This window comes from Cupressus sempervirens, chromosome 11, assembly GCF_028749045.1.
Source record: "Cupressus sempervirens isolate cs-2001-9-10 chromosome 11, ASM2874904v1, whole genome shotgun sequence".
Classification (NCBI taxonomy): Eukaryota; Viridiplantae; Streptophyta; class Pinopsida; order Cupressales; family Cupressaceae; genus Cupressus; species Cupressus sempervirens.
Genome location: NC_143128.1, coordinates 199,359,083 through 199,381,665, shown reverse-complemented (window position 1 = coordinate 199,381,665; position 22,583 = coordinate 199,359,083). Strand labels below are relative to the sequence as shown.

Sequence of the window (22,583 nt, the reverse complement as noted above, 5' to 3'; positions counted from 1 at the left end):
GAACCCACTATTCCATGCCAAGACCAAGCACATAGATGTGCAAAAGCATTTTGTGTGAGATATGGTTGAGGATGGCAAGGTGCAGTTGGAGAAGGTAGAAAGTTTGGCAAATATTGTTGATTCTTTAGCTAAGCCCATTAGCACAAAGGACTTCAGATGGTGTTTGGAGTCTACGAGTCTTTTAGCCCCTAGCAACTAAGTCAATGATAGTATAGATCCCCTGACTCTTGCAAGATATTCGACAAGTGGGAGAATATTAAGAAAACATGTGTCTCAACCTTACGATATTTTCTAGTTAGTCCCAAAAGTAGTTGTGAAGTTTTCCACATGTCGAGGCCTTGGAAAATGTAAAAATGCGTTGTTAAAAGATGCCCTATCTATAGTATAATACAGGAGGACCATTTTTAGATGTTATATGACACTTGTCATGACAATTAACAAGGTCAAAAATAGGGGATAAGAATTTGGACGTGAGACACTATTTTTAACCTGGTTCATGCCTATCCTGGGCAACACAAATCATGCATGTGCAAGACGTGTCAAGGAGGTTTTGCACATGGTATTGTAAAACCACGAGTGGTTTCCAGGTTGTGAGAAGCCTCTAAAAGGAGGGCGTGGGGAGAAGTTTGAGCATTTAGTTTTGTTTGCAAGATCGGGTGCTAGAAGACCGCTTGTGAAGTTCCTCCTAAATTAAGTTAAGATGATACTCTTGTAAGAACTTGCATTGCAAGTGTATTATAATCTCTATTGATTTGATAATGCATTATACAGGGCTTACACTGTGGGGTTTCTCTCTTGTAAGGCTTTCCCCATGATCAATCATTACATTATATGTTCATTGTTGTTTCATTTGTACACTTGTTTGTATCTTGAATGTTTTGTAATAGTTAAGATATTGCATAATTGTCCTCTCAAGATTAGTGTAGGAAGCAATTCCCCTCACCTTTGCTTCCTTACACCTGGTATGTTAGAAGATCTTTTCATCATACACTATCTATTACTCTTCTGCCTGACCATTAACATTGGGCAGATTATCTATATTCATAAAATTGTGAAAGTTTTCTTCTGCTCAGATGACAAAAGAAATGAAGAAACCATGCAGTTAGCTGGGAATGGTGTAGCAGAAGCAAAAAAATTGGGTGGTCTAAGGCTGAAATATCTGAGAATTCAAGGAATAGCACTTGCCGTGAAATGGATTGCCAAGGCGTCGGAGGGGAATGAACCATGGAAGAATCTGATCGGAAACAATATCAGCAAAGACACCCCCTCTCATGCCAAATTATGGAAGAATCTTCACCTTAATGACTTGTATGGAGCAAATTAAGACCTGAAGGTGGAAGGCTCCAATGTCTTCAAATCTATTTGGAAAGGCTGGAGTTGGGTGAAAAGTCTAATTTCAGACAACAAACTGTTTGATCAAAACCTTGTGCATTACTGCAAGGATGTTCAGCCACAAAATGGGCATCCAAAGGGATCAATTGTCTACAAGATATCATCGTGGATGGCAACCTGATTAGTTGGTAAGTCCTTGTGGAAAGGTGTGGGATCCTTCAATCTCAAAGGGGAACCTACTCAGTATTGAAAGACTCCTCGAGTTGTCTAAACCTCCCCAAAGATTGCAGTGCTATTATGGCAAACAGAGTTGCTTCCTATAGGCGGCCAGATGGTACTCCTCTTCCCTTAGTGAAAGCCAAATACATTTATAACCTCCTCACCCACAAATTTGACATTCTTGACCATCTTAATGCTAGGTGGAATCTTAACCTTACAAACCCCACCTGGAGAAAACATCTTCTTAGCCTTTGGCACCAGCCCCTTGAACCTAAAATTACTAGTTTCATCTGGTGCCTCCTTCTGCACAGACTACCATTTATGAAGCCTAATGGGGAACCCAATATCTGCTCAATTTGTAGATGTTGTGAATCCATGCTCCATGTTTTTTTCAATTGTTTCATTGCTAAAGAGATCTGGAACTTGTTTGGCTTTCTCCTAATGGCAACTTTAATATTATTCATGTGATATCTGGCACTATCTTGAGTAATAATAAATGCAGTGATTTCTTTTGGTCTATTCTTTTTCAGTAACTTAGGAATGATGGCTTATTCAGTGGGAAGGGTAGGTACCTTACTAAGTCTCTACAAAGACTCGTTTATTTTAACATTGCTTCACAGGTTACAGCCATTTTAAAGCTTAAGTGGGAAGAAAATTTCTTCAGCTGTTGAATGAAGGAAGAGCAGAAGTATATAAAAAAGATTTTGATTGTAGTTATACCGGCATTAAACCACAAGCTCCTGGAGATAAATTTGACATCACGATCAGAGATTTTCTGGAACAGATCAAAGAAAGTAAGGGGAAAGGGAAGCAGGGTGGGCAATCTTCATCTGCACCACCAGGCACCAAGGCACAGGTTCAATCAAGGGTCCCACCTTCTTCTCCCTCAACAGCCCTCCAATAGCAGTCAACAGAGCTGAAACTGGCATTTCTGACACAGGCACCTCAACTGAACCAGCTGCAGAAGCTTCCATCATCTGGAGTCCCCATACACAGAGGACCCAGATGCAGGGATTTTTAATGCTCCAATAGTGGGCAAACCTCCCGCCACCAATAAGGGGTGGTATTTCATCTTTTAAGTCTTAAATTGCATTTACTTCATTATATACTGAATGCATATTTTGGTGTGTACCTCTCATGGAGGTTAATGAGTTTGAAAGCTCTCTGATGTACCTTTCAATGTATGCTTACAGATTATAATCAATAGAAAAATTAACCATCTCTGTAAAAAATACTCTTTTCTGCAGAAAGATCCTAAAAGAAACCCAGGTACAAAATCAAAATTACTGAGTACAAAGCTCTCGATTCTCTAGGTCCCTGTGGAACACTTTCAACAACAACTCAGCAACATAACCTTTTAAGTAATGTCAACTTCTCCTTAGTGAAGGAAAGCATTACACGTTACCGTGCTATTATTTTACCAAAAAAGCACAATAGTAAACAAAATGTTCAGAGAAACTCTATTTAATCAATCAACATTCCATATATAAGTTGATGCTTGTAAATGAGAAACTAGGATAGTTCTAGATTACCAAGTTGACTTGGTTGATTCGCCATTGTATTTTACGCTGCTAGCTAGGACACTGGTCCTTTTCGAGAGAGAGAAAAGATTTAGGACAGACAGGTACTGCAACGCTGCCAAGTATCCTCCAGCCTTTACAAAAATGAACATAGAAGAACTTGGATTAGTTCCCAGCCACCATACTGAAATCTCTAGATAAGAACCTAGCAACTTCAATCTGGTTGTATGATCTCATGAAGCTCCGCTGCAGGTAGTGGCTCCATTCAAATCATATGTCACTGATCAAGTGGATTTAAGCCCTGCTGGAATGACAACTAGCAAATGTATAAATACATGAACATGAGTTCCAGACTCCAGTTCTACTGGAGTTTCAAATTGTAAAAAATGAAAGACATGTGAAGCTTAGGTCCCTTATTTCAATCATATTCCTCTAATGATGATGTTTCAATCGTATTTACTTAACTGTCAAACATGCAAAATTTAAACAAAAATAGAATTTAATCATAACTTTACTCTTGTGATGAATAGAAAATTCAACTGATCAAATGCATCTCTGATCTTGATTTTTCCAACCTTTTATCGGTCAATCAGTGCATGTTAAGCATGAGGCTGAATACTGATTTATATTTATTCTATTAACAAGCATATATTATAATATGAAAAAAACAAATCTTACAGCCAGGAAGACCACATCATGCTGATGCAATGCACACCTTCAATCAAAAAATGATTGTGAAGAGAAAAAATAATATAAGTTGGTAAATTTTACGATTTTATCAGGTAGAACCAAACACCTTTTGGATCTTGTCCAGACTTGCAGTTGCAATTTACTTGATCTGGACAAGTAGAAAACTAAGATTGCCGTAATTGATACAAAAACTGGTTTAATTTGAACTCTACACAATTTTTATTCCACTAATGCAAAGTGAATAATCTAAAATAAATTATTGATCAAGCTACTACAGTGAAAAAGAAGCTGGTTTTCTTTTCTTTTGCCTTATTTTCCAGGAATCAGAGAAAATATTTCATTTAAGCTCTAATCCAGACAATATACATTCTAATTTGATTAACCTAATATCCAGACAATGCAAAGGGAATCATCTAAAATAAATTATTGATCAAGCACCCATGGAAAAAAAGAAGGTGGCTTTCTTTTCATTTGCCTTGTTCTCCAGGAATCATATAGAACATTTTATTTGAGCTCTAATCCAGACAATATACATTCTAATTTGATTCATCCGATATCCATATTAATTGATATATAAATTGCCTTGAAATATTTGTTAGAAATAGATAATACTGAGAGGGGGGGTGAATCAGTATTTCAATCTTTTTGCCTACAACTGGATATTATTAACTACTTTAATACATGCATAAGGAAGTAAATCAATAATGCTGAACAGTATAAACAACCATGCACAAAGAGAGCTCATAACACCATATTTTGTTAACTAGGGAAACCCTGGCCAAGGAAAAATCCTGATAGGGATGAAACCCACAAGATGATTCACTATATAAGAATCCGGTTAAGGATATTGACCCTGTTAGATGTCTATGAAGAATGTATAGTGTCTTGAGTCCCTGTTAGGAGACTAGGCCTTGTTAGAATTAGAAGCCTCAACCCTGTTAGGAGTTGCTTCAACCCTGTCAGGAGTTGGTGATCACATACAAATGTGTGCAAGAAGAGCCCACTTCCCTAACATGCAACTATACAATAAGTTCTTCAAGAGAATAGATATACATACAATACTAGATCACTTGCTATACTTTGTAATTCTTCTGATTGTTAGTTCTTCATACAAAGAGTGATTGCGCATATATCAATTTGCATCATATCTTGCATAACATTGCTTTGCATCACATATCACAATATTGCATACACATCTCACTTCGCAATTGAAGTTCTTTACTTATATCACTCATATCAATAAATTCTTCCTTAGTTGGCTCACATATCATCCTTAGAGTCAGCTCATCAAGATTTAGTAAACAAAACAATTTTGTATGTCGTACAAGTCAATTTGCTGACATGCTCTGTTTTGCACTATGAAGTAACTGCATAGGTATTTTCTTCATAACTTGAACTTGGTTGCTCATAGGGACGTGCACTGGTATGCATCATCAGAATTACATCATACATCTATGGTTAACTGTGCAAGAGAATATTCTGCTATCAACAAATCATGTCATGCTGTTGTAACATTGTCCAATACTTAAAAAAATTTCCTTCACAATTAAACTACAAAACATATGTTGCCATAAATGACAACCACATATCTCACCTAATTTGATTGATTGGCCATATTGCCAACAGTCTCCCCCTTTGGCATTAATGGTAACATTGTGGGAAAATTGGCTAAGTTCCAAAAATGTTGTCGTACCAATCAAAGTAAATAACCATACATAACACAATAAAGAAAAAATTATATTCATGTTTTAAAAAGATTACATCCCTTATAACTCCGATTACCAGGTTTGCTTAAGGCAAAGCTTACTACTATATGTCAAAGTACAACTATATAACTTACAATTACAATTTTTCTTATTTCTCCCCCTTTGACATCAATGACAAAGGTGTCAACAAAAAGAAAAACCTGTCAAAATCTGAAAACTACATCAAAATTTGGAAAAACAATCACTGAAGTTAGTCTTCAACTATGCAAGATGTTTTTTCCAACTTTCCTTTAATGCATCTGACACACTTATTAGCGCACATAAAGCATATGCTGCTAACTCTGCTGCATTCAAGTCTGTAGCCACAAACTTGTCATATGAGCTCTTAGCTGCCAAGCATTCCTCCAACTGATTTTGTAACAATGTAATATATGGGGATAAATGGTCCCTCAAAAGAGTAAATCTCTTTAGAGCTTTCTCCTTTTTTGCTTGTATATCCCAGATGCTATCATGAAGTGCTTGCATTGTGTGCTCAAAGGTTTCTAATTTCTGATTCTGTTTCAGAAAGTTATCAGTGAGCGTTTGAAGCTCAGTTACTTTCTCTTTGATTTGCTCATCAAAATTGTGAAGGTGAAGGTATGCTAAATTGTACTTAGCATATATCTATTTCCCTTATTCCATACTCTACCTCAATGCCTTAATGCATACATTTAATGTTTCTATATCATTTCTTATATTTGTACACATGGTATTGAGAAGTTTACCATCATGCTTAGTATGTGCTTGAATTGTAGCAACATTGGTAACCGTTGTAAACTCATTATCAAAGGTTTTGCACACACTTGTTGCTCTCTACTGAATGTCTGCAGATGTATCAACATAGCTTACTATCTTCTCCAATCTATCCAAAACTAAAGTCAAAGTCTTCTCCATTGACAAAACTAAAGCTTAGGGCGCACTTGTAGTAGCTGCCTCAGTCATAGTTTCCAATTTCTTTTCAGAAGATGCATCTTCTTTCTTCTACTCCTATTTTTCTTCTTCATCAGAAGAGCTGCTATAATCAAGAATATTGCCAACAATGGCAGAGCCAAAATCTTTGAATGGATCTTCAATTCTATCCACTGTTACCTTGGTGTTATCCACTTGCATTGATTCACTGTCAATAGTAATGTGTGGTGAATCACTTGGAATTGAAGTTTCAGCTGGTTACTCAGAACTGTGAGGTGGACTGATTGTTGCCATAGTAGGGCTTGTCTTCTCTGACTGCGCACTCTCCTTAGACTCCTTAGGCATAGTAGACATGTATGTGACTATTGCCTTTTGAGTTTCCACATTCACTTCTTCATAATTTCCTCCCATAAGAAGAATAGATCTCTTCTTATTTCTCAAAAATGGTGCTATTCCTTTCAGAATTTCCTTCATCTCTTCCTCATTATTTTCTATACATAGCTTTTTCACCATATTCATCCTTATTTGTTTATCCTCTTCAATTACTCTACTTTTTCTACTTCTTAGTCTATTGTACAAATCTTCAAGTATTTGACCTTTTATGCTATCAAACCTTTTATCTTTCAAAATCATATTTCTAACTACATCATTTTCTAGCTGTCTCCTATCCATATTATTTTACAAATCATAATACTTATTTAATTGCACAAAGTTGTTGTCATTAATAATTTGCATATTGAGATTTTCTACCTTTGGCTTCCATGCTTTTCTTCCTGCTGAAGTTTTTGCTTCCTGATCTGCTGGCTCTACTGGTCTGTCACCAAATTCTTCTTCAGATTCAGAAGAACTGATTTGCAAGGTTCTCCTCCTCTTACTTGGTCCACTTGTTGTTTGCTGGACTCTCTTCTCAGAAGGAGTTTTCTCAACCCTTGTGGACTTTCTTGGTGCTGATGCTTCCCCTGTTTTCTTTGGTTTCCTCAAGGGTTGTTGCTACGCAACTGCTGTATATGGCACTGCAAGTGCTTGGGCACTTGTCTGTGCAACTGTGACCTCTTCAGTAGATCCGGCCATTTCAATAGGTGTAGGGGTCAATAGTTTAGTTTGACCACTAGCCCTCATTTCTAAGGCTATCCCTTTTACGTCTTCAAATTCCTTTCTAGACATCCCTGAATCTTTCAAGATGGAATCAATCACTTTGTCTACTTTCTTCTTGATATCCTTGTCCATTAGATTTGTTTTGACTTCTTTCATCTTTTCAACATATGTACCTTATCTAGGGCATCCAAAATCAACTTCAGAGTGTAGAATCATTTGCGCATAGCCTTCAATTAGTTCAGCACTCATTTCATAACCCATTGATTCAATAGACTTCACTCAAGGAACTACTGCCTCCATGCATGTGAAATCCGTTTCTACCATGAAACATAGTTCATCCTTATATTTTTCTATCAACGTAGGAGGTATCCTATACCTTTGCTTCATTTCAGCTTGGAATGATTTAATCATTCTGTCAATATCATTGTCCCTGATTGCTTCTGACTTAGATCTGTAAGCACGAATGATAGTTTGCATTGCGCACTCATTTCCATCCCAATTTGAGATACTAGGAAACTTCTTAGCTGCGTAGAAGAATATATGAGTTAGTAGGGATTCAAACCTAAAGACTGGGCTCCTAGTCTTCTTAATTTTTGCTATGTTATCCAACAACTGATTTTGGATAATATCACATAGATTAACCTTTTTACCCTTTACTGCCATCACATAAGCTGCATGAAGAAATCTGGCAGTGACTGAATCTATCCTAGATCCATGGTTGAACTTATACCCTAAAATTTTATTGATAAGTCAGACTCCATCATCTTGAATGGTGTTGATCTTCATGTTTCTGCCATCAAAACTTGTGTTGAGATTTGTTTCAACTAACTTGCGCACATTCTTTATGTTCACGGGATTGCATCCTTCATTACTCAAACCTGTGACCTTGTGAATTAGGTCATTATCGATGCATATAATTGAATCTCCCAACCATATAAGGTCATCATGAGCTCTCCTCAAAATGATTCTTGTCCATTTGTAGTTATCAAAGTTGGTATAGAACATATGCTTCACTAGGTTAAGTTGTTCTAGGTATGCATATTCTGGTTTCAATGACAAATCATTGTTGCACATTCTCTCCGATTCCTTATGAATCTCAGTATCTCCTAAGCTTTCTATTTTACAGTGAATGCAACTTCTTATGTCTTCAACATGAAGCACATTTTCCGGTACTTTCAAAAATGCTCCAATGGGATCATCAAGTAAGGAAACAAATGGGTGTTTCTTGAAGTTATATCTAGATCTATCACTGATATTGAACACTCCTTGTGTTTCCATTACTAAAAATATGCTCAACGAATTCGAAAAATACCTTAATTTTGTGTTTCACGATTTTCAGCAATCACACGTATCTGCAAACTTCTTTAGGACTTCAAATCTTTCTTCAATCTTGCAGTTTAAGATTTCACACAAGCAAATGATGTTCGTAAATCAATTTGCATCCTTTAAATCTTTTGCACTCTGTACTTTGCATTAAATGTGTATCTGCCACTAGTCCAAAATACTGTCTTTGTATAACAGAGGTTATTTTTTCTTACACAACCTTATATTGGTCGTATTAAGCAATGCGCACTTCACTGTAGACTCCTCTCAAAGTCTAGTATGTCCTGTTAACTGCGCAACTTGTGATATTCTCTCTAACATCTGTTATTGTTAATTGACGCACTGTTTTACTGAAAATGCTTAATGCAAGTAGGTTGGGTCACAGACAATAAGTGACTTTACTGTTTTATCAGGTACATTAGGATGTGCTTCTTCCTGAACTATATGAGAACTTCCTAATGTACCTAATAAAACAATAAAGTCACTTATTGTCTGTGACCAAAGTTATGTGTCCAAAGTTATTACATAATTGACATATAGGTACATTCCTTCTTTGGTCATTATTCTGGTTGTCAAGTGCTCTGCAATTCCTTGCTATGTGTCCAAGATTGTTGCATTTGTAACAAACAATTTGTCTTCTTTCTCCACTTTCATTGCTATGAGATCTTCTTCTATTGCCCGCACGGTTAGTATTCCTAAACATTCTACTATTTGCATTATCATTATCAAATTTAGGTTTCTTACAATCTACTGCATAATGTCCATATCCATGACAATTATGACAATAAAAAATTGAAATAGGTTTAAAAGACTTACCTTTGCAATCGTCTCCAGTATGGTCAAGTTCATTACATTTGGCATGAGATTCCTTTCTTCTATTATCCTCATCTTGATCAGATTCTTTAGATATCTCAGAGTGAGTAACATTCTCCTTGTCTTTAGATGTATCATCTATTTTGCTTATGCGTAGATCGTTTTTGACTTCAGGAGTATGAGGTTCTTTTCTCTCAATAGATTTCTTGGTGGATTGTCCAAGGAAGAATCCAAGTCTAGTCTTGTCATAACTAGGTCTCTGTACAAATATTTGTTCTTCAATCTTTTCACTACTGGTATATAATTTCTCAAGTTGTTGTTTGGTTTGCACCAATTCACCTTCCACAATAGTGTTGTATTTCTCTAATTCTACATGCTCCAACTTGATAGATTCCAATTCAAATGTTAATTTGCTGAACTGGGATCTTAGATCTGCATTTTCGACTTCTATTTTAGAGTCATTCTTTCCTCCATTTTTCTTAAGACTTAGCTTGAGTTCAACTATTTTTAACTCATGTTTCAAAATCTCATTTTCTTTCTTTACATCTTCAATATAATCATCACTAGTTTGCTCACTAGGTCCTTTTTGCTTCAGGTCATTTATCTTGTCCTTTAGTTCACCAATATAAGCTTTTGCGTCTTTGTATCTGTCTTTTAGGCCATCTCTTTCATCAATAAGGAGATCAATTTGTTCAAGAGCTTCTTGAAGATTCTTCTTCAACTGTTCCATATCCATAGGGATCTTATTCAAGTTGTTAAGCCTCTTCTGAATAACTAAGCTCTGATACCAACTGTTAGAAATAGATAATATTGAAGGGGGGGTGAATCAGTATTTTCAATTTTTTTGCCCACGACTAGATATTATTAACTACTTTAATACATGCATAAGGAAGTAAACCAATAATGTTGAACAATATAAACAACCATGCACAAAGAGAGCTCATAATACCATACTTTGTTAACTAGAGAAACCCTGGCCAAGGGAAAACCCCGATGGGGATGAAACCCACAAGATGATTCACCATATATAAAAATCCGGTTAAGGATATTGACCCTATTAGGAGTCTATGAAGAATGTATAGTGTCTCGAGTCCCTGTTAGGGGACTAGGCCCTGTTAGAAGCCTCAACCCTGTTAGGAGTTGGTGGATCACATACAAATGTGTGCAAGAAGAGCCCACTACCCTAACATGCAACTATACAGTAAGTTCTCCAAGAGAATAAAGATACATACAATATTGGTTCACTTGTTGTACTTCGCAATTCTTCTAATTGTCAGTTTTTCATACAAAAAGTGACTGCGCATATATCAATTTGCATTATATCTTGCATAACATTGCTTTGCATCACATATCACAATATTGCATACACATCTCACTTCGCAATTGAAGTTCTTTACTTATATCAATCATATCAATAAATTCTTCCTTAGTTGGCTCACATATCATCCTTAGAGTTGGCTCATCAAGATTTAGTAAACAAAACGATTTTGTAAGTCGTACAAGTCAATTTGCTGACATGCTCTGTTTTGCATTGTGAAGTAACTGCATAGGTATCTCCTTCATAACTTGAACTTGGTTGCTCGTACGGACATGCGCACTGGTATGCATCATCAAAATGATGTCATGCATCTATGGTTAACTGCGCAAGGGAACATTCCAAGGGAATATTCCGCTATCAACAAATCTTGTCATGCTGCTGTAACATTGTCTAATACTTAGACAATTTTCCTTCACAATTAAACAGCAAAACATATGTTGCCATAAATGACAACCATATATCTCACCTAATTTGACTGATTGGCCATATTGCCAACAATAATTGACAAAAAATGCTGATGATAAAATCTCCTAATGAATGCACTATGCATAGACCACAACAGTCACAAAACCAACTAGACTTCTATCAAGGGCCTTCCACCATGAGTGGCATTCATATTCATTAATATTCATTGATCCAGAAGTTTAAATTTCATCAAATGATAGTAATATAACTTACAGTATTTGACAGTTAACATAAAAAGGCAATCCGTGAGTTAAGCTCATTGAGGTATAATTTATAATTTGTTAATGGGAATAGCATAACTTTCCCAATTGGAATAAAATTGTCAAATAGAATGCATTAAAAATATGTCCTTCATTCCTCCTCTCAGCCCTCTTCGCAAATTAATTTCTAATTCCCAGAAATTAATTATGTAAAATAAAACAGCATCCAAGGGGTTGTCCAATCCCTGATGGCTTCTTACAAGGTCTAAGAATGTTACAGACCTGATCAATACCACACATCACTTATGCATAATCAGGAAACTCCAGGTGGACCGTATGAAGAAGCCATTAAAGATTTTGTTATAATATTACAATTCACGAATGGGATGAAATCATTTGAAAATTTCATCTTGAATAACCAAAAATCCAGATTAACAAGATTCCTGGACAGTTAAATACAGAAGCAATCTCAACCCAGATAAAGTTCAAGAACAAAACCTACTCCATGTGAAAATATGCAATCAAGGCTCTCCGACAATAAATCAAACACACGCTCCTTGCAAAAGACAAGAAAAGAAGATTTTTCTACTTATTTCGCTTTTATAAGCCAAATCATAAGCCACAAGAAACATTAAAATCAATAGGAAGAAGCATAAATATAACACTTTTGACTTAAACTAAAAACACTTGTGACTTCATCTAAGGCAGTCATAATTTTTTTGCCTTGAGATCAGCAGAAGGGAGTAGAAGCGGAGAGAGAATCTGCCATCATAATATTAGTATCATGAAAGCAAGTAGTTTAATGCATTTAGTGAGTGCTTATTTGACAGCTGCTTGACCCCAATGTCTGCCAACATAAGTAAAGCAGGTAAATAACAATTTTGAAAGAGTTCAATACTGATTAACATGATCATGGCATCAGAAAAACAGATCGTGTTGACAAGGTACATTGAGTGTAGATTTGAATGTTGTGATGCCTGTAACATGTACCTAATAGGGTTAGTTCTAGTAAATATTCAGAGATATTGTTGACTTGGCTTCATGTAGGTTGGCTTATATAGCCGTTTCAAAAATTTGTGGTTCATTGTATTGAATGTTGCTGCGGAGCTGTAAAGGAAATCAAATTTTGTACTTCCCCAGCTGTTAGCCTAACAATTTTAGTCTGTTTAATCTCGATATGAGACATGATTGGAGTCCTTCAAGCCTGCCACTTTAGTGAGCTGTGGTTGGAGTTCTTCAAGCCTTGGCTTTGTAACAAGCTTTTAAGTATAGACTCAGTAGTGTTTGTTTATCATATGATATATTGAGGAGCAATGCTGAATTAATGATGAGACAGGTTGATTACAGTACTAAATTAGTGATGCCTTCTCAAAAAAGAATGACAAGGGACATCCACCTTTGGGTAATGGTTCAGTTATGCTCATCCATCAAACTAACCTCTAGAATTTCTTTCTTTAATTCCGCTAATTCTTTCTAAGCCTTTGTATGTTGTTGTGTGCAGCCCCACTGAAAATGGCATGGTCCATAATAGCATTAAATTTGTCCTCTCCGTCATCAAAAATTGAGTTATTTAAAGGGGCAAATATCTCATGTTACACTCAAAAAAACTCTCAAGTCACACAATAAAGTAAATGACGATTCGTAAGGAATCACAAATGCAACTCTGATCAAAATATTTGAAACACGGTCATAGGAATTAAAACATATAATAGACTGACTGAAAAAAAGCTTGAAATCTCCCCCGATCCACTTCGAACAAACTAACTAGAATAATAATTTACAATTATTTGGAAAAAAAAAGTGGTAGACCATATCATGTGTGGCTGCTATACCCAGTCATCACTCTCAACTATGTGAGATTGGAAAAGAGAATAAAGTTCTTATTAAGTGTTTTTGAGTTTTGGAAACAGGGAAGGAGAGATGAAGGTACACAGTTTTGGTAAGGGGTCAACATGGGTAAACATGACCAAAAAATTCATGAGTTTGTGGAAAGTGGGGGATGGCTATATGTAGAAATTTCTATCTAAATTTAAAAAAGAAAAACTCAAAATGATTCAGTCGAACTCACAATTACACCAACCACATGGCAGATACATCAGATACCACCTACTGACAGTAATCATTATATTTGTTAAAACATAAGACACTGACTATGACCCAACACAGAAGACACACAATACACAGACATTAAACAGGCATAGAGTGATAGTGAAAAACAATAAATGAGAACAGATGCAGAATTAAGAAAGCTAAAATGTCTGCCATAATAAGCTTAAACTCTACTTATTGCATTTTTCCTGAGCGACGAACAGGCAAATTTTCAAATGTATGTCAGAAGGCTATTTCTTGAACTGCAGGTCATCTGGGATGTCCGAACATTCCCCAGAGCACTAGGGCTTCCCCTTGGCATTCCATGGGGTGTGATCTCTATAAAATCCCCTAAATTGAGAAGACATCCCCATTTTTTCACTTCTTTTTGGGAAGTGAGCAGAGAAATTATGTCCCCAACCTTGAGTTCCAGAACTATCACTGTTTCCTGGGATAGGTCAAAACCCATTGACATGTTCCTGGGATAGCTCAAAAGCATTCATAACAAAGTTGAGGTCAATGAACAATCCATCAAAACATAGATCAGATCCAAGGACAAATTGTCAAATGATTTGCAATGCAAAACGATGCTCTAGTAGCCTTATGGCAATTGTAAGCTCTTAGGTAAACTGTAAAAGTGGAACTAGTGGATAGGCATCTTGATCTTCTACACTCTAAACTATTAGACTAATAGAATGCCTTCAGACTTCAGTTATTCCATGTGGAAGTCTATTATTCAGAACAGCAATAAGAGAGATATCTTAAGTCATATCAATAGATTTTAAATGAACAATTAATGAAAGAAATTCAAAACCTAGCCCTAGCATTTGAAATCCCAACATGATGAGCCTCAGTGATAAAGTACAAGCAACTCACAAATAAGCCATTAGGAATATATTCAATAATGGACAAGTCAGTATTCTGGCTGTAAAAGATATCAGTCTGGATAATGTGTAGAAGCTCAAAACTTTTAAATCAGGTCATAATGTGACTACAAATTTAGTAACACTACCTGGCCAAACAATCATAATTCCAAATGAATATACTTGAACTAAGACAATCACAAAATTTGAAAAAAACAGCAATTCTGTTGCCAACATAAAACAAACCCAACAATATAGCAACATCAATAGGTAGATGAGATGTCAATATTCGAGGCCTACAAAGATCAAATTCTCCATCTCCTGAAAGATGGTATAATTCAGTTTATGTCAACATAAGATAATCCACACATGCCTCTGGCCTCATGAATTTAATCAACAAATGCAGCCATTATGGTGTTTTCTCTGTTCACAAACAAAAATTGAAAGATCAAAAATTAATCTGATTTCAAATCCTTCTTCAATCAATTAAGTGAAGAATTTCTCAACCAGCTAACAAGCATATCAGAGAGAGTGCTTTGTGGTAATCCTAGTGTCCAGCTTTGATGCGATAGCTAATTTAAATAAACTGCTGCATCTTGATGAAGATTGTCTACGACAATATAGTTTGGTTGGCAATATAACAAATCTTCAAGCATGCTAGTTCCTGCCAATTGTATATAAAACTTTAATCATAAATGATAGCAGACCTGATGCCTGAAAATTTCAAAACTTAAGTCAGCCACTGTACAGCTATATTGTTGCATATAATCCTCTTCTAGAATTTAGTAATTTATCCATCCTTTTGTCAAAGCTAATACATAAATTTAATCATCATCTTCTCAAATAGATTTAGCTCTTGATAAGCAAATATGTGCTTCTTGATACAGAGAAATAACTCTTTTGTTCTAAGAATCAAGAAAAATCTGATTTCAATTTCAGCATTGAAGGACAAAGGGTATCAAGTTACATTTGTTGAAGGTAAAGTGCTTGCATGGAAGAAAAACACTAGCATTAAGATAGCTCATAAAATTGGTGTTTGTAAATAGAGTCTACATACACTTTTTGTTTGTCCTATTCAAGCTTTAGCAGATGACTCCATCAATACAAGTGAGTTGTGGCATAGAAGACTTCCTCACTTAAATTTCAGGGCTTTCTTCCGTGGAGAAGATGATTGTGTTAGAAAATAAAGTCCACCAAAAAAAATGAGAGGGGCGACAAAGGGGGAGGGATTGGGGGGGGTGAATCAGTTGTGCAATTAAAACAACTCTCAATATCTTTATTAATTCCAAAGTATGTAAATAGTAGGTTCAAAAACCAGAGAAAGATAACCATGCACAATAACACCAGATATGTTAACTAAGGAAACCCTAAATCAAAGGGAAAACCCGATGGTGATGCCCACAAGATGATGTACTTATATAAAAGTTCCTTGTGAAATGATAGACCTTGTTAAGAGCCGATGAATTACAATCAATACACATGAGTCCCTATTAGGAGACTTTGAATCCCTGTTAAGAGTTGAAAGGAGGACAACTGAAGCCATTGTTCAAATAGCCTTAGAAATGGTCTTCACTAGACAATCTTCCGAATAAGCATATCCAAGATTTCTGAACTGACTAAACAACAACTCCTTTACCAATGCAGTTCTTTTGAAGCTCACAGTACATCAATCCACATCAATCTTTGCTCTGATCAAAAGATATTCACATTGAAGTTTGCACAGTGATCTCACTGATCAAAAACCACACTTTGCCACAAGGAAATAACCTTCCTTTATACCAACTGTTAAAGTGAATTATTGAGTCGGCCTTGAGGCTTCCCAACTTAAAATATTAATATAGGACAATCTTAAGATACTACAACACACGTTACATTATGATTTTACACTTCTCAAGATTTCCAACAAACTGTCGGCTCATAGTCTTCATAACTTTTCACACAATGATCTTCTGATTATGCCCTCTTAACCAAGGCATCTCTGTCACATCCTAAACCTTTGTCTCAGTTCGCCTAAACCAATTCCATCCCTATGAGGAGACAAAATCAAAACAACAATACCCGCTTTCTAGAAAAGTTGTTTGAAAGCTACCTTCACTAAAATCCTCATTACTCAAGCCACTCTTCATATTTCCGTACGCACTCATAATGGTAGCATCTAGACATACTGCTGAACATATCCTCAAGTGCACATAAGCTGATCTTCACTCCTTCAACCATGCTGAACACTTCTTCCTCTATAACTTTGCCAGTCTTCACTGAATAACAAGCATATTGACATCAATAACAAACATTGTCACGAATGCAACACATAATCATTGAATCATGTCTCCAACAATGCTAATATACTCCCCTATAGGAATATCATCAACATTCATGTTAACAATCTCCCCCTTTGGCATTGATAGCAATCTTTCTCATCTACCTTTACTCCCCCATTCATGTTGCCCATTAATGTAAACATACATCTCAATCTCAGACATGTTGTAAAGAGTTTTTCATGTTTAAATCACAACCATACAAGTAATCAGCAAACCTCTCTCATACATTAAAATTTCCAACCATTCTTCCCTATCAATCAACACTCTCCCCCAAAAGTTGTTTTTCATGTACACATCTCTCCTCCATTGACATCAATGACAAAGGTATCATTATGTCAATTCGGAATTCAATCATTTCCAAAATAATATGTTCAAGCTCAACTGTCCAAAGACACTATGAAATTCCAAAACCCAGAGTCCTTAATGGACTCAACTCAAACACAGATACTCCCCCATAGGAGAAGCATCAAGCATCCAATTTAGATAAAGTAATAGTGATGTGCTACAAGTTGAACTGATGCAATCTCTGCATCAACTACTTTGAAGTAGGTTGGGAAGTAACCCCAAGCATACCTCTCAAGTACTCGAATGTGTTCTTAGCCAAAGGGTTTGTAAATATGTCTGCTATTTGCTCCTTTGTGCTAGCATATTCCAATCTGATTTCTTGCTCTGCAACTTTCTCTCTTGAAAAGTGATACTTGATAGAAGTATGCTTTGTCTTTAAATGTAAAACTAGATCCTTTGACATACCATACTTGTATTATCACAATGTATGATAATAGGTTCTATAAACTCTATTCCAATATCCTTCGACATCTGCTTCATCCAACTAATCTAATTACAACTATTTGTTGCTCCTACATACTCTGCTTTTGTTGTGATTTGTGAAATGCAATCTTGTTTCTTGCTTAGCGAAGAAAACAATCTTCCTCCTAAGAAGAATGCTCCACCACTAGTGTTGTTTCTGTCATCAACACTTCCTGCCCAATCAGCATTAGTGTACGCACATAATGTAAAATCATGTGATCTATCATACCATAAGCCATAATTAGGTGTGCCTTTCAAATATCTAAAAATTCTTTTTACTGTTGCATAGCGTGTCCCTTTAGGATCTGCTTGAAATCTTGTCACTATTCCAACTGCATTAGCTATATCAAGTCTAGTATGTGTCAAATATTGTAATCCATCAATTATAAATCTGTGTTTTTTCTATTCAACACTAGGGGATTCATCTTTGCTAGACAATTTACAACCAATTAGCGTAGGCGTTCCAATAGGTTTACAACTTTCCAATCTAGATCTTTTCAACAAATCTTTAAGATACTTAGCTTGTGATGTTAGAATTTCATCTTTGTTTTGTGCAATCTACAATTCCAAGAAGTATTTTGTCTTTGCAATCATACTCATCTCAAATTACTTCTTCATTTCTTATGAATATATCTTGTTTCATCATTACCTCCAAAAATAATGTCATTTACAAATATGTCAACAATCGGTAAGCCATTATCATACTTTCTCAAATATAAGTTACTATCAACATTACCTTTCAGAAATCCCAAACTTGTCAAATATTTGTCCAATCTTGCATACTAGACAAGTGCTTGTTTCAATCCATACAGTGCCTTTTTCAATCTGCAACCCATAGCTTCTATATTTGTCAAAGGAAAACCATCAGGTCATTTAATGTATACCTCTTCTTCAAGTTCTCCATTTAGAAAAGATGATTGACATCCATTTGATAAATTGTAAAGTTCTTGTTAGTTGCATATGCCAAAAACATTCTTACTACTAATCTAGCAATAGGTGCAAAAGTTTATTTTAAATCAATGCCTTCTTGTTGTGAATAAACTTTACATACCAATCTTGCTTTGTTTCTCACAACCTCGCCTTGTTCATTCATTTTGTTTCTAAACACCCATTTAGTTCCAACAACATTCTTATCTTTATGTCTAGGAACCAATTCCCAAGTCTAGTTCTTTTCAATCTGCTCTAATTTTGCTTTCATAGCTTTAATCCTTATTTACCGAATTCGTGCCCTAGAGGCTGGATCCGAATTCAAGTCCAATTTGGATCCAGATTCGTGCAAATCTAGGTAAGGTCCTTGTTTTACATAGTGGATTCATCTGGATTCGTGGACCTAGAGGCTGGATCCGAATTTGGGTCCAATTCAGGTCCAGATTCGTGCAAATCTAGGCAAGGTCCTTGTTTTACATAGTGGATTCATCTAGATTCGTGGACCACGAATCCGAACAAATCCACTATGTAAAACAAGGATCCCACCCGGATCTACACGAATCCTCAAGGATCGACGGGTTTAAGTGGATCTAAGATATTTAATGACTTTTTTTAATATTTTTTTTGCTTTCTAGTCCTAAAATGACCCTTTTATGCATTATATATTCTAAAAACTGAGAGAAATATATATATATATATATATATATATATATATATATATATATATATATATATATATTCATGAATCCTCCACAAATCCTAATTGGGAAAAAAAATTGCGAATCTACAGATCCGATTCACATGCCCGAACCAGATTCGTATCCCAAATCAATAACTAAGCTTTAATCCAATAATCATCTTTGCAAGCTTCATCAGCATTATTAGGTTCAACTTGAGAAATCAAACACAACTCTTCACTTACCTTGTTCCTTGTCATAACTCCTTTGTTAACAATTTCAATTCCGATTTCTGCTCTAGGCTAAGATCTAGGTTCTTCTCTCTGTATTTTCCTTGTAATTCAACCTGTAAATCAAAGTCAATTTCATAAAACAATTCCTACTCAACATTCTGCTTGTTGGCTCTTTGATTATTCTCTCCATCAGAATCATAGTCAAGTATCCTTTCCTGAATTCTAAACTTTTCATCAACTCTTACATTAGCACTTTCAACAATAGTCTTTGATCTATGATTAAAACATTAGTATACTTTGTTTTTTAATGAATAACCAAGAAACATTGTTTCATCACTTCTTGAATCAAACTTTTCAATATCATCATCTCTTTTAAAATAGCATTTACTTCCAAAGATTCTAAAGAACTTCATAGAAGGTGCATGACCAAACCAAAGTTCATAAGGTGTCTTTACCAATGCCTTCTTATGTACTCTATTCATAGTGTATACTATTGTATTCACTACCTCTCTCCAAAATACATGCAATACATTGTTCTCAAACATCATTGCTCTTGTTGCCTCTACTACTGATTTGTTTCTTATCTCTACTACTCTATTATGTTGTAGTGTATTACAGGCTGAAAGCTCTCTCTTTAAGCCATTATCTTCACAAAAATTCTTAAACTCATTTGAAATAAATTCTTCTCTTCTATCAGATCTCAAGCATTTAATTTTCAAACCAGACTCATTCTCAACTCTACTCTTGAATATCTTGAATTTCTCAAAAGCTTGAGATTTATCTCTAAGAAATGCAACTCACATTATTCTAGTGAAAGCATCAATAAGAAGCATGAAATACCTTTCACCATACAATGCTCTTGTTCTTCTAGGACCACTCAGATGTGTGTATAATCTCCAATTTCGCTTAAGTAGTAAATGTCTTGCTAAGAAATGAACTTTTCCTCTGCTTTGCCAATATGCATTCTTTACAAATCATGTTGGTAGGTTCCACAATCTTAGGCAAATCTCTTACTGCAAATGTATTACTGACCTTCACAATGTTATCAAAGTTGATATGACAAAAATCTCTTATAACCGTCATTCACTTTAGCGACTAAACATGTCATTTCAAAAGGGTTCAACTGAAATACATTACCTCTTGTCCTTGTACTAGTACCAATCAAATTACCATCTTTATCCTTGATAATGCAAGTCTTTTGAATGAACTGCAACTAATATCCCTTGTCAACAAGTTGTCCAACACTTAAAAGATTATGTAAACTCCATTAATCATAGTTAACTCCATTAAACTTCGGACTTTCTTTTCTAAAATGTGCCATGGATCTCCTCAAGCTATTAAACTTTTCTTTCAAGGACCTGATGCTCTAATGCCAATTGTTAGAAAGTAATGTCGACCAAGATAACTAAGACGAGGGGTGAATCATTTATGAACTTAAAACAATATTCAATATCTTTACTAATTCCAAAGTATGTAAACAATAGATGCAACAACTATAGAAAGATAACCATGCACAATAACACTAGATATGTTATCTAGGGAATCCCTTGATCAGAGGTAAGATTTGTTAGGATTAAACTACGGACAGAAATAACAATTACATGCAAATATAAACAATATCAAAAAATAATAGATCACACAGAAAAGAACACAAGACACCAAGATTTCACGTGGTTCACCCAATCCCTGGGTTACGTCCACCAAACAACAACTCTGATATTATTACGATCCAATGATTACAACCTGATTACAATCTGTAATTCCTTATAGCTCAATACCACCGCAAGAACCAATTTTCACATTTCGGTAGGAATGATGCCCACAAGATGATGTACTAATATAAAAGTTCCTTGTGAAAGGATAGACCTTGTTAGGAGTTACATATGAGTCCCTGTTAGGAGATTTTGAATCCCTCTTAGGAGATTTCAACCCTGTTTGGAGTTGTGCCAACCTTGTTAGGAGTTGAAAGGAGGACAACTGAACCCATTGTCCAAATAGCCTCAAAAACAGTCTTTACTAGACAATCTTCCAGATAACCATATCCAAGAATTCTAAACCGACTAAACATCAACTCCTTTGCCATTATAGTTCCTTTGAAGCCCACAGTACATCAATCTCTACTTTGCTCAAAAGATATTTGCATTGAAGTTTGCACGATGATCTTCACTGATCAAAAACCACACACTACCACAAGGAAATAACCTTTCCTTTATACTAAGTCCGAAAGTATATTATTGATTCAGCTTTGAGGCTCTTCCAATTTACAATAATAATGTATTACAACCAAAGTAACAAGAATCACAATCGGATCGAAATCAGCAAGGACAAACCGAATTGTGAATCGGCCATGAATCAAAAATCGAATCGGCAAATTTTAAAAACCCTTGAAATTTAGAGATTTTAACAATTTAAAACTTATTTCATGCACCCTTTATTGAATATAACTTAAACACACTATAAAATCATCAAATAGAAGCTAACATACATAAACATGGAACATAAATGATAAATCCATCACATACGTAAATACGTTACACGTAAAATGTAAGTTGTAGCTGAAGTAAATAGAAATCATAGGATCATAATGAGTCAAATCATATAATGTATGTAAGATGAAGAATCAAGATCCATGAAATGTAAGTCTATCAATATCTGTAAATGTATGTCTATTAGTCTCTGTAAACGTATCCTTTTTTGGTGCTCTTCATTTTTCCTCTCTTCTACTCATGCTAAACAATTAATTAGAAGGCCTTTTAGGGTTGAAACAAAGAGGAAAGGCAAAAAAACACATTAAAAAAAGATGTGTTTTTATTAAAATTTGACTTAACTTTTTTCCTAACTACACGGCCGATTTTGCACGATTCACAAAGGTGATTCCTGTGATTTTTGGCATGAATCAGCAATTCATGCCATGAAATTGTTGAACTGATTCATCGGTTCCAAAAAAAAAATCGGGAACCATGAATCGAGTCGCCAAACCAATGATTCAAGCAATTTCATGGTGATTCTCATTACTATGATTACAACACACATTACTTTAT

General features: G+C 35.4%; 1 protein-coding gene across 5 annotated transcripts in view; it reads right to left on the bottom strand.

Moving 5' to 3' along the window:
- LOC149528872 (nuclear transcription factor Y subunit A-7-like) overlaps positions 1 to 22,583 on the bottom strand; it is a 69,162-nt gene that overhangs the window by 35,740 nt on the left and 10,839 nt on the right. For 3 of the 5 annotated variants that reach the window (XM_089809016.1, XM_089809018.1, XM_089809020.1), the window contains exon 2: positions 3,084 to 3,375. In XM_089809016.1, the coding sequence (XP_089665142.1) occupies positions 3,084 to 3,108 (25 nt within the window). In that variant the 5' untranslated portion in view covers positions 3,109 to 3,375. The remainder of the gene's footprint in view (positions 1 to 3,083; positions 3,376 to 22,583) is intronic. The other 2 variants (XM_089809017.1, XM_089809019.1) reach the window with 1 other exon arrangement.